At 33.5% G+C, this 13,188-nt stretch overlaps 1 protein-coding gene across 9 annotated transcripts in view; it reads left to right on the top strand.

Annotated features, from left to right (window-relative positions):
- The window catches only part of QKI (QKI, KH domain containing RNA binding), a 150,899-nt gene that overhangs the window by 37,419 nt on the left and 100,292 nt on the right, over positions 1-13,188 (top strand). For all 9 annotated transcript variants that reach the window (XM_061991613.1, XM_061991611.1, XM_061991610.1 and 6 more), the window contains exon 2: positions 682-824. In XM_061991613.1, the coding sequence (XP_061847597.1) occupies positions 682-824 (143 nt within the window). The remainder of the gene's footprint in view (positions 1-681; positions 825-13,188) is intronic.

Below are 13,188 nucleotides of genomic sequence, written 5' to 3'. Positions count from 1 at the left end.
TATTCCCTGATGCTGTCAAGGAATTTTTTTATTACTTTGCAACAAAGTAGTAGGATTAATGGGCTTATATAGAGGTTTCTCGGGTTTCTGATGTCCTACTTGTCTTCATTTTTTTCATTATCTCTCTAGGGGTAGTCATTAGAACAATATTCATTAGTTTGTTGTCACACTTTGTACTCAGTAACTGCACCTCTGAGTTGTCAGATTTCTCATTGCTGAAAGATGCACCATTTCATTTTCAAATGCTATAGTTAATCTTGTAACTAGCAAACAGTACTGTAAACATGCATTTTTTGCTAGCTACAGATTTCTATTTTTTTCTCTCTAGATGGTTTATTATAAAAAAATATATATAAAGGAACTGTTTTTATATAGAACAATCTTGCAAGTGTTCCAAGGAGCTACACATAATTTTACTTCAGTAGCTGAATTCCATAAAGAGAATGAGTAGGCAGCAAATTTATGGACATGAAGAAAATATTTGAGATGGGTGCTGCAATTTAAGACCACAAAAAGCTAAACAAAACCAGAGTAGATTTTTCTTTAAAGTTACCATGATTCTTTTGAAGAGAGAAAGAAAATGGCATTAAGATTTGGGAAAGATTAGAAAGAGAAGACTATCATGCTAGTTTATAACCTGTTACTGTAATTAATACTTAATATACGTTTTTCCCCCCACAGAAATTAGCAGAGTACGGAAAGACATGTATAACGACACATTAAATGGTAGTACGGAGAAGAGAAGTGCAGAATTACCAGATGCTGTGGGACCTATTGTACAGTTACAAGAGAAACTTTATGTGCCTGTAAAAGAATATCCAGATGTAAGTATATCTTTTTAGTCGCTAAATTGTTCTTTTGATCCTTGTGGTCATCTTTAAATGTAAATTTCATGTGATGCTACCCTTGGATCACACTGAATTGTTTTTGACAAAATACTACTTAGGGAAAGTGTATGTTCTTCTTGGTGGCTTGTTTGCAGTGAGTGTGAGTGAAAGAAGGTTATGTTAATTACCAAACTAGTATGACTTATAAAGTCATAGGTCTGAGATCTGCAATACTTTGTTGATTCAGTACTGTCAGTCCCAGTACACTGTGTAGTGAGTTTTGAGGGAAGTGGCTCTTGGAAGAGTGTGTTTTCCTCTTAGTATGTCTTAAAGTAGGTTGGAAAATCCTTAGAGACCGTACTTAATCTCAATTACGGTTTGTCTCTTACCTATGTAACCAGTTCTACTGCATATTGTAGTGTCCTTATCTGGAAGCTGGGTTTTTTTTACCTCTTAAGTGAAGCTTCTTGCTTACATGCCAATGTTATATTCTCCATATTGTACATCTGCATTTTGGAAGGAAAATGGTTTCATTTATTTGGAACTGCTGAGATCTGAATGGTTTCTTAAAACAACCTGAGGAAAAGTAGTCCTTTCAAAATGTACACCAACCATTTTTGTTGATCACTGGTAAAATGAGAAAGGACATTATTCCTGCCTAACAGAATTTAGAGGTCCTGTTACAGTAGAGAAGTGCAGGGTCCAAGTGAGGCATTTGCACATTGGAGTGGTATCAAGTGGAAGAAAGTACAGAACAGTCAAGATCACAAGTAATGAGTATTTATTACATAGTATCGTTAATCAGATTAAGCTCTCCAAATTTAGCTTTATTATTTTAATGTTAATTGCTTATAACATACAGGTCTTTAAATAAAACCACATTGTGAATTCCATTAAAAAAATTAAATGCAATTTACTATTCTGAACAGAATATTTAGACAAATGCCTATTCTCCCTTTTCAGTTTTCAAAAAGTTTTGTTCCTTATGGGTTAAAATACCTTTGCTGGGAAAGGTGTTCAAAGGGTTTATATTGGCAATCAGGACATCTTTCTCCTCTCTCCCCTCCCCTTTAATTTTTCTTCCAAATTAATTATATGCAATATGTATATTTATAGACATATATGTGCATGCATATGTCCCCACAGTAAAACCAGTGATTCTTTTGAAACTTCTTGGAATTCCAGATTTTTGAGAGGAACTGTGCTATGTAATTGTTCCATAAAGTGATTCAAGTACCTCTGTACTTAGATATCTGTGTGTCTTAGAGTTATATTGCTTATTGGCTTTTAAAAATGTGGCTTAGTTGTTGAAATCTTGGTTTTGTAACTTGACAGTGCATCTTTTGTGAAGAGTGCTTTAGTTATTATTTGTATTGCAGAAGTTGATTCTTGTTCTACCAGGATCATGAGATAGGAAGAAGAAAAATGGATCTGATTTCCTATAATAATTATTAAGCTTTTCTTCTAGAAATCAAGGGTGTAATAGCTTAGCTCTTCACTGTCAGTAAATTACCAAATACAGTGTAAGCAGGAAAGAGTTTGTCTTGAGCTTCTGTCAGACCACTTGTATGATTTCAGGTGTGTGATGCTAGCTCTTTGTGTGCCTTCAGAAGAATGTCCTTGAAGTGGTTGCTAATAATAAACTTACAAATTCAGAAGTTGGAAAGTCTTTTGATTTGTATATATGTAACCTGTAATAAAAAGTTGGTTTTTGTTGGATGATGTGAAAAGTTCTGTAGAAAACTTACAGCTTCTACCACTGTGGTAGGTAATTTGCAGTTCAACTTCACTGGGAAGCCAATCCCAGCATTTTCTACACACTCTTGTCTATCTACATGTTATCTATATTTGTTTCTAGCTAATTGGAATGCAATCTACACAACCTCAAAAAATAGTTAAGTCACTAAAATATATATCACTACATAAAAAGCTGTGGTTTTGTACATAAACCTGTTCTAAGATCTTTCTCTGCAAGTTAGAAATTTAACAACCTGCTTTGTATTCAGGCTGGTACAATGTTAAGAAGGTCAGAAGTACAGTGATTCCAGCTTGTCTTAAAAAGCTCAAAACTGTAAAGTTCCCATGTAAAGATAATTTTCACCTGTAAAGAGAATTCCACTATAATTAGTGTTATGTAAAACTTCTTACTGGTATCAAGCAGTTGATTTAACTGTAATTAGATACAGGTAAAACATGCTGTGCAGACTATCAGATTGAATTTGTCAGATAAATCCAGTTAATTCTTTCTATTGCAATCATTCTCTTCCAAATCACAATCTTGTATACCTTACAAGGACATAAAGGTGGATGAATTTAAAGATAATTCAGAAAAGTTACCAGAAACTGTTTATTGATGCAGATTTAGTAATATTTCTAGTAACATTTTTTTTTAAAATCAAACTTTTTTGATGTTCTAATAAGCCTATAATTTAGAAAGTATTTTTTGAATAATTTTAAGCAAATAGTTGGCTATAGTGAATACTGAATAGTACTGTAAGGCCATTTTGTACACAGAATCCTAATTTAATTGTGAGGCATAAAAATAATGGTCTGCCATAAGTTTAAGCAAACTTGCATTTTATGTATGTATATATAAACATATGTATGCATATGTATGTGTAAAAGATGAGACATTAAATTTTCATAGCCCACATCACTTTGATATTACTGTTTGACTGTTCTTTGAGTGCCTTCACAGAGGAAAGAATATATAAAACTGAATTACAAAGCTAAAATAAATTCGTGAATCTTCGATAATATTTTAATGATTTTGATTTTTAAATTATGAATGGAAATTTTTAGTAGAATTTTTATTGTAAGACTATACTATATGCAGAGTTAAATTTTTTAAAAAAAAAAAACGATTGTCTGAAACAGCCTGTAATTGTTAAACGCCAACTGGATGTCTACTTCTGTAGTAATAAGTGGAAGATAAGCAATAATCTAAGAAGCAACTAATATAAGTAGTTTTCTTTTGTATGTCATATTAATAAAGAGCATTTTTCCATGATGCAATTAGTCTGATAAATTGTGTAACTCTTAGAGTGGTCTACTTTCTGCTCCTGAAACTTCAGAGAAGTTGTATAGAAGGCGCCCAGAAAATTAAATTCCATTAATTTTTGGAAGGCAAATTCCGTAACTTGCCTTTCAGTTAAAAATGTGTTTTTTCTACAGTTAAATCTTTGTTTTTTATTTTAGTATTTAGTGTTACAATTTGTAATTATATCCAATTTATAGAGAAATATAATTCATCAGAGTTAAAGTAGTAAGAAAAGATGTCAGGAAAAGTATTGAGCTCTTACAAAGCATAAGAATGGAGGATATGCTGTTGTTTGTGGGTGAATAGTTAATAGCCTTTAGCATTTCTTATGCTTCAGATAAATGATTAATTTTCTTGAATTTCCCTAAAGACCTGAGACTAAACTTTCTGTCTAGAATCAATTTAAACAGTTTTTGGAATTAGTACCTACAAATGTTGGACTGAATAAATGTTTTTTCTATTATAATCATGGCTTTATTAATAATAAGTACCCTGTTAACTCTGATTAATGTGAAATTCTCTGTTGGAATTCTTCTGTGTCTCTTCAGTAAAAATGTAAGAACTCGGTAATTATCGCATCTAAAGTAGCATGTCCTTAGAGCATTTTGAAGCTCAAAGGCCATCAGTGATAAACAGCTTGTGCGTACTTTCTGACCATTTTAGTTAAAACTGTTTAATTAGTATAACAGAATGATGAACACAGGGATTCATTTTACTATGGGGAACTTACTGACAAAACGTTTAAATCCTTTTTCAATTTGGCAATATCAGACTTTAATAGCATCCCTAATATGAATTAGGCAAATGATAACATCATCTTTATTTATTGTTCTGATTCTTCTACTTAAGCTCTTCATTCCCTAGTGGTAAACAGGGAAGGAGGCTAAAAGAGCTGGCCTTGTTTACCCTTACAATAAGAAGGAAAGAGGATATAATTGGTCTCTGTAAATAAACTTGGGCTGGAGAGCACTAGCAAGGCTGAAAGAAGATTTGAAAAAAAGTCATCTACTGATACAAGTACAAATGTGTATGAAAGAAGTAAAATAATTTAATTACTGATTTCCAATACGAAAGAGAGATTTTAAAAACATTGTAGTACAAGTGGTAGGAATGCAAAAGTTAATTTTGCGTTCGAAATATGTATATTTATGAGAGACTTTATGCAGTCTGGTTAGAAATGGTAAGGGAATGGATTCATTGAGAAGGGTCCTCGTTTAGATGCTAATAAAACGAAGATGTGTCTTTATATTTGTAAGAATTTATATTTCCATTTTTTTACTATCTAACTTACATTTGAGGTAAAAGTTTCTTTCAAGCACTAGTTCTCACTCAGCAGCTTCTTTTATTGTTTTGGTAGCACCTTGCTGAAAGATGACGAACAATGTTACAGTTGTATTCGGAAATGAGCTATCAAATCTCTAGGGCATATTTGTCCTCCAGGACGAAACGATGGTAGGCAGATTAAAACTCTGTGCTTTGGTTTTTGATGGTAATTTTACAGGCTCTATATCAACTAAGAAGTACTGATGAATTTAGTCCGTAACTCATTCTTGTGAGAGTCATTTCCTCTCTATTTAACTCTGCAAGCCTTGACTACAACTAAGGTGATTCCCTAGTCATTTATCTGTTAATACTCCTGTTTCATTCTTCTTTTCAAAATTTGCTTTTTATTTGCAGATACTATATTGTGTGTACAAATAAACAAACAGCAAGGCAGGGAAGAGAGTAGGTAAGACAAGTAAAAGCTACGTAAATAGCATTTGCTTTGACTAGGGACAGTGTTTCCCTTAATATTTTTCCAAGTAACATTGGAAATCTGAGAGAAGAAATCAGTTGCATCTGATACCAATGCACAAGTTTAACATATTTGTTAGGATACAGTTTGTTATGGTGATGGTTGTATTAGTAATTTTTTAAAATTAACACCCCAGAATTAAGCTGTTGGTGATGTCTGGCATGTATGACACATCTAGTAAAAAGCAGTGGATGACATTTCTTGCTTAGTCACTAAAGAGGTCCATCTCATAAGGATAGGAGTCCTCTAATCTGACATTAACAGCTAGTGCTAGACTTTTGGGTGCCTTCTAGACACTGTAAATGAAGAGGAGTGTGTATGTGAGGAAATGAAGTGCTGAAGGAGAACGATAGGCTAGAAAATAAGTCTGAGCAGTTAGTTTGTATATGCTTGTTGTTTTTCTGTGAATGAACTATCTAAAATTTTTTGTTATCTTTAAATCTTTTTCACTGTGAGGGTGACGGAGCAGTGACATAGGCTTCCTAGAGGGGTTATGGAGTCTCCTTCCTTGGAGGTCTTCAAGACCCGCCTGGACGTGTTCCTATGCAACCTGATCTAGGTGAACCTAGACTAGACTAGATGATCCCTAAAGGTCCCTTCCAACCCCTACCATTCTATGATTCTATGAAAATTTCAGTTAGAATAAACTTACTAAAAGTTGTTAACTTTAGGAATGACAAGATTTAAAATTGCAGAAGATGTATCCAACTGAACTTTTGAAGAGCAAGTTAAAATCTAGTAGTCAACATCTAATGGCCTGGTTTTGCCTTCCATTAGAAAGGAGAGGAGGGGAAGTTCTGTTTGACCAAACTGTTAGCCTTCTATGAGGGTATAACTAACTGGCAAGGTATGCAGAGAGCAGTGGATGACATCTATTTTGACTTCAGCAAAGCTTTTGACACTGTCTCCCATTATATCCTCATTGAAAAGCTCAGGCATTGTTGTTTGGATGAGTGGATGATGAGGCGGATCAAGAAGTAGGTTGAATGAGAGAATTCATATGGGTGGTAATCAACAGCACAGAATCGAGTTGGAGGCCTGTAGCCAGTGGGGTTCCACAATGATCGGTTCTGGGGCTAGTCTTATTCAACGGCTTCAACCCCTACTACTCTGATTCTGTGGTTATGGCTCATCTCTCAGTTTTAATTGTCTCTGTAGAGTTAGGCTTTCAATGGACAATGTGTTTGATGGGACTTGTTTTCTTAATACTTTCTTTTGTTTTAGAATTCTGTATTTCATGTGCATAGATTTTTTTAGTTCATAGACTACAAAAATTTGAGTGGATGGTTTTATTTGATAGTGTATGACAACTCTGTTTTTTCAATTTCTCTGTTCTTTTGATGAATTATTTTCCCTCAGAACTACTACTTTGTGTAGTATCCTTGCAAGACTTAAGTACTGATGAGTTGTGTACAAATACAAATAATGAAAGGTCAATTGTGGGGTAGAGAGATTTGTGGAATATTGATTTTTATTTTCCTTTTCTTAAAAAATGTCTTGTTTCAAATGTTTATGGTAGTAAATAAGGATTTTATACAGAGGAAGTGCTTCGGCGTGACACTTTTGCTTGCTGTTTTGAATAGATTGGGTACACTTGCTGAACTTGTTGGTAGTTTTTTGTGAATTAATGTGCTAGGTATTTCAATTAGGATTGGGGACTGCAGTAGACATTGAACTACATCAGCCAGGACTAAAATAATTCATTAGAGCAAGGTAAAGCTATGTTTGTATTATGTGGGTGGATTTACAAATAACTGTTTAGATATCAGAATCCCTAGTAGATGCATTCAGTTATTCAAAGTCAAGAACAGATCTTCTCTTCAGAGAGCTGTAATTGACTCCTGAAGGATATGGAGTTCGTAGTTAAATACAATGTTCTGCAGAGGTAGGATATACAGAGAGGAAACCCCTTCCTTGAGAATGGTCAGGATTTTTAAACTTTTTTTACTCTGATTAGTTGACAAAGGGAACCTGTAACACTGAGCTGCTGTACTTTGCCTGGAAACTTAACATGGCAATGATTATACTGTCTTCCTTTTAATCTCTTCTCTCCCCTGGTGCCACCCCCCGACTCCCATCTTGTGGTCAGTAGGCTTTTGACAGACATATTAGATACTTCTTCCTTTTTATTAGCTCTGTAGTTTAGATAGTTATTGTTTCAACCCTCAGATTTTTATGGAGTTGCCCTTGCAAAAGTAATTCAATGCCTCATTGTCAGAGAACAGCATGATTTTTGTAACTTCATATAGGTACATAATGAAATTTAAGAGGACACTAAACCTCATCTTGAATTACTATTAAAAGTACCTTTGAGTACTAGTCAAAATTTCAGCCTTATATTTTCCTCTTTTCTCTCCTAAGTTGTGCACTTGGGTAAAAATCAGCTTCTCCTCAGTACTAAAAAGTTCTACTATTTATTACTAGAGTAGGTCTGCCCACAAATCTCAGGGCTTCATGTGAATTAAAAAGATATCTTTTAAACAAAAACATGGACTGTTTTTTGAAGAGCTGTGCTGTTTTTAGGTTTTGAAGTTTTTTTGTGAATTAATACATTTTGAGTATATGTCACTTGCAAAGTGAAATTCTTCATTGTAAAGTTGTGTTTACAGCAATCATTACAGATTTGAATTTGATCCATAATTCAGAACAGAATTGTAGTTCTCTGCATTTGCATCTCATTGATAATGGTCAGTAGGTCTTTTTTTCATAATTCTTGTTCAGAGGGAAGATTGTACACAAATACCAGATTGTTTAGAGCTATCCTTTTGTCTGTGTTTTGTTTCATAGCTAAGAAGTGTATTTTACTTGCCTTAATTTTGAATGTAGGATTTAGAGTAAAACAGAAATGCTACCTCAGTAGATATCTCTCTGTAGTATATTCTGAGATTGCGTTGCTAATAAGTATTCATCCATTACTGTATGGATCAGCTCTATTTATTGAATTAGTCTTGACTCTTTTTAAAGCCAGTAAGAACAGTAGTTAGATGCAGTTATTTCAGTTCCTTTTGCATAATATTAATCTACAATTCTAAACTTTTAATTTTTTTTCTTATAAAAGCAGTGTAGAATAGTTGAGTTCTGTGAAGTCACTGATTCCTTTTGAAATTTGCTATGTTTGTTCAAAACTACATCATTTTTCTTTCATACACACTCAAATTAAGGAAAATAATGTTGGTTGATGAGCGCCTTACGTGCACTCATTTTTGTTGTCACATTACATAGCATGGCATCCTTTGTCTTCCAGGAAGGCTCATGCACCTGTCCTAATGGTTGTACATTCATCCACCCAACACTTAAGTTTCTTAGGTTGATTAATGCTTTTTCAGAAACTTCTGTTTCTGTACTGACATAAGCTTGATCAATGTCTTTCACCTATATGGTTTATAAACAATACTGACCTAAAAAGTTCAAATTTTTTTGATGTACAAACATGATCTGTAGTGTTAGAAGACACTGAGGGCCCCTGTTGTTAGTGATACAGGGATTACTTGCTCTGGGAGGATTGTCAACTGAAGTATGATTTAGAGTTGTCCTAAATATGCAGCAGTTTCTAAGATTATTTCTCCCTAACAAGTGCAGCTGCTCTAGAAGTGTGAATATTACATGAAATGGTTACGTTGATATTGGTGTTACAAAATTATTAATGTGGTTAGTGGAAATGATGAATTGTTATGTTGTTAATGCATTATTGAAATTAACATGCAATTAAACTTCTGGGTCCTACATGTTTAACCTAATGGTTAGAATTTTGTACTTGAAACTCATTTAGCTGTATTTCATTACTATTATTCTTGAAGTGAACATTACTTGCATTGATAAAGTAAAGCAAAATTGCTGTCACTCAACACAGACACTAATACAGTATTTCTTGCACTTTGATGTCTTTAAACTTTTTATGTCAGTCTGGACAAAATATAGTATCTCATGAAACTTGGGCCTGTCCTGACTAGTTGGACTTAAAAGGTGTTTCAGATGGTTTTCAGTTTTGTCTCATTTATCTTTTTATGTATTACCTTCTTATGGGTAGAGCAGAGAGTTGAAATTTGAGAATCTAACAGCTTTAACACAAGTCATTTAAAGTAAACAAGGGGGATTAGACCTTAAATCACTAAAGGAGATATTAAAAGGGCTATAATTTGAGCTATCTTCTACATTTCTGACTTCTCCTGTAGTGCTAGGCTTGAATTTTGCAGACTTAGTGACTCTGACAGGTATGCATGTTTATTAAATACTTTTTTAACAGCTTATTCAGACGGTGAATGGAATTAGTCACTTTAAATATGGTCAAGATTCAGAAACTTTTTAATGATTTGTTCCAGAAGAAATAATTGAACAACAGCCAGTGGACGTTGAAAGCTTCTACTCTCTTAATTTACACTTTGCTGAAGCATACCACTTCTATAGTAGAATGACAGAGTGGAATTACCAAGTCCATGGTAGAATGACAGACACTACCAGTTAGATAACCCTGCTGATTTTTGTTCTAAACTTTTAACAAGGGGATTGTTTTTCTTTTGATGAAACAATTTAAATTTGCTTTACATTTATGTTCCATGATGTGTTTCAGTATTTTCATGATGTGAAACTAGATCACCATAGACTTGGTTTGGTGACTTGACTCCTAATGGGTCTAGTGCAGCGCAAAGTATGTATGTGGCAATTTGTGATGTACAAAGCTTTCATGGCTAAGCATTATAGTTCTCTGTTTAATCATGGATTTTTTTAGTTCTGGTTGTTGAAATATTTGGAGCCTTTCCAATATATTTAAATATATAAATAGGTATTTCAGAAGATGACTAATCTCAAACTAGGTAAAAATTCATATTTCTCCCCTGTGAATTCATGTAAATCAGAATTTGGCTATACTATAGAACTTCAAGTCTATGAATTAGATTGCAGTTATGTTACCAGTACTCAAATGTGTGTTCGAAAAAAAAAAGCAAAAAATTATCTAATATTAGTTGTGATTATAAATTTAATCAGCTAAATCAAGTAATTAAAATCAATCACATGAATGGGAAGCATGTTTATGTTTAGAAAGGTTAAATATCTTAAATTATCACTCCAGGAATTTCACAAAATGTATTTTTTTCCCCCAGTATCTTTGGAATATGGAAACTTCCATCACAGCTATCATAGGTAATGTCTACCTATATCCACAGTATTTTATGGATCTTTATCATGGGTTTAGTTGTTCTGTTGCTTAATGTGGTGGTTTACTATTTTTTTTTTTTTTAACTTGTCAAGAGTGATGTTCTGGAGGAAAAAATAACAATTAGTATTTATACAATACAGCTTCAAGATCTTTTGATTTGGGAGTGTAGAATTTCTTTGTTTCCTCCCACCTTCCAAGGTGAGTAATAAATTTATTTTTGGGACTCGGAATTACAAAGTGCTGAATAATTCAGCAGAAAATCTATTGTCTGAAAAGGATGCAGAACTTTGTCTAAAGTTTGAGTGACTAATAAGCGGAAGTGGTTATTAAGCACCTCTCCTTTGCGTAAACCATTCAGCTCGTACTTTTTGGGGGAAGAAAAGTGACTGCATTTGTCTGATAACTTAAAAAAAGGGGAAAATGTCTCTCGAATTTCAATTCTGCAAAATATTTGTAACAGTATCGCCATCTGCAATGGTGCTCCAATTTAAACATATCTTTCTCACTTCTAATTACTGAGAATTGGAAGTAATTTACAGCAAAATTGCCAACTTAAAGTGCCTTGGGTGATGTCACATGTAGTCAAAGCTAATTAAAAGGTATTATTATGGAAATTGGTTGTTGGACTGTATATCCTGAGAATCCTTTGTTATTGGAATATGAGTTTAATGATGTAAACTGTGAGGCTTAGAGGGCACTGCTGGAACCCCTACAATTGGGTTTCCAAGACTGGTTTACACACAGCACTTGTTAATTCTCTAGATAAATGTGCCACAGTTCCCAAGTAGAGCATGGAATTGAACAATTCTTACTCATCACCTGATGTTATTGAAACTAATGTGTTCTCACTGTTCTGAAAACCTCATTTTAGTGGATAGGATGAAACAGATTATTCACTATCTTGCTTAAGCATGCCAACGATTAGCTTGTTCACGGGATCTGATTTCCTGAAAGAGTTTCTGTTAACAGTCTTTCAATTACTGTTTAAAGGTTTTTATGACCACTTAAAGGAGGGAACTACCAAACTGTACTGTGGGCCTTTAAATCATTGCAAATGGGCCTCTAACGATAACAGAGATTCCTATTTTAAAAGCATGAAATTGTTAATTTGTCTATCTTTACAGCTTTCTCACTTATGTTGATAATTCTAAGCAATTTAAAATCCAATTATTTCCAAAATATGACAGTAATTAGATTAGTGTTTTTACATGAACAGAACACACAGCATAAAATTCATTTTGAGGAATATTGTTTTATAGTTACTTGAAATGGAATTGAAACTACCCCATTAAGATTTTCTTTAAACTATTTTTAAAAGGGTTGATGTTTAAAACAGTCTTAAATAGAAAGCAAAAATATCTTTAATGCACAGTTTATATTAGTATATATGAAAAGCTTTGAGAAAGTAAAACAAATAGTGCAAATAAATACTGTAAAAAGAGGCAGCTTTCTGTCCAATTAGATGAAAATAGAGTAATGCTAATTAAGTGTGCTAAAATAACAAATTGCTGTTTCACTAAAGATCTAAAGCTAATATTTACATAAGCAACTATGCAATTTATAAACAGTGAAAATGAGTTCAGAAATTAGAGGAGGTGCAGGGAACCAAAACTCAAAGTGCTTTTCACCTTGAGTCTGCTTGACAAGGCATGGCTTTTGTCTCTGATAACTGATAAAGTCTCTGCTTTGTTGTTGTGTGTTCTTGTACCTCCTGGCTGCTGATACAGCCTGTAGTGTTGTCAGCTCAATGAGAAATGTCAGTAGACTGGAGCAAAAGGGACATTAAATGGTTGACACTGAGAGATGGCAAGAAATGAGATGGGAGCTAAATATATAGATTTGTGACATTCTAGCAGCTGGCTTAAGCCTTGCTGTTTGTTGCTTGGTTATAGTAGCCTTAAAAAGGAATAGAATGCATTGTAGAATGAGGAAGAAAAAAACAGCTGGTGGCTTATCAGTCAGCTCTAATGACAGAGAAGGTTAGAGAGTTTGGAAGGACAAACTTTGAAAGAGTGCTTTTATTAGTAACATAAAATTCTTAATTTTGTATAAGCGGTTTTAGGAAAGTTTTCTGTTGCTTGTTCAGCACAAAAAGAAATTAATACATACTTTGCTGTGTAAATAAAGTTATTTTAAAAAGTAATTGATTTAATTTTGATTCAAGGAGTTTTTCAGATGACTTTGTGGTAGCATTCTTTTGATGCTTTTTTACTCTTCAGTGAGACTCTTTGGAAACATTTTGATACTTGATTAAGTCTCTTGCAGTTTAGTACATAATTTAGAAAAAAGGATTTATTTTTGTAATAGATGAAAGCATAGCTACTTTCCAGGGCTATGAACTTCATATATCTGAATGCTTCCTTTATTGGAG

Source organism: Colius striatus, chromosome 2 (assembly GCF_028858725.1).
Source record: "Colius striatus isolate bColStr4 chromosome 2, bColStr4.1.hap1, whole genome shotgun sequence".
NCBI lineage: Eukaryota > Metazoa > Chordata > Aves > Coliiformes > Coliidae > Colius > Colius striatus.
This window is presented reverse-complemented; position numbering and strand designations above follow the sequence as displayed.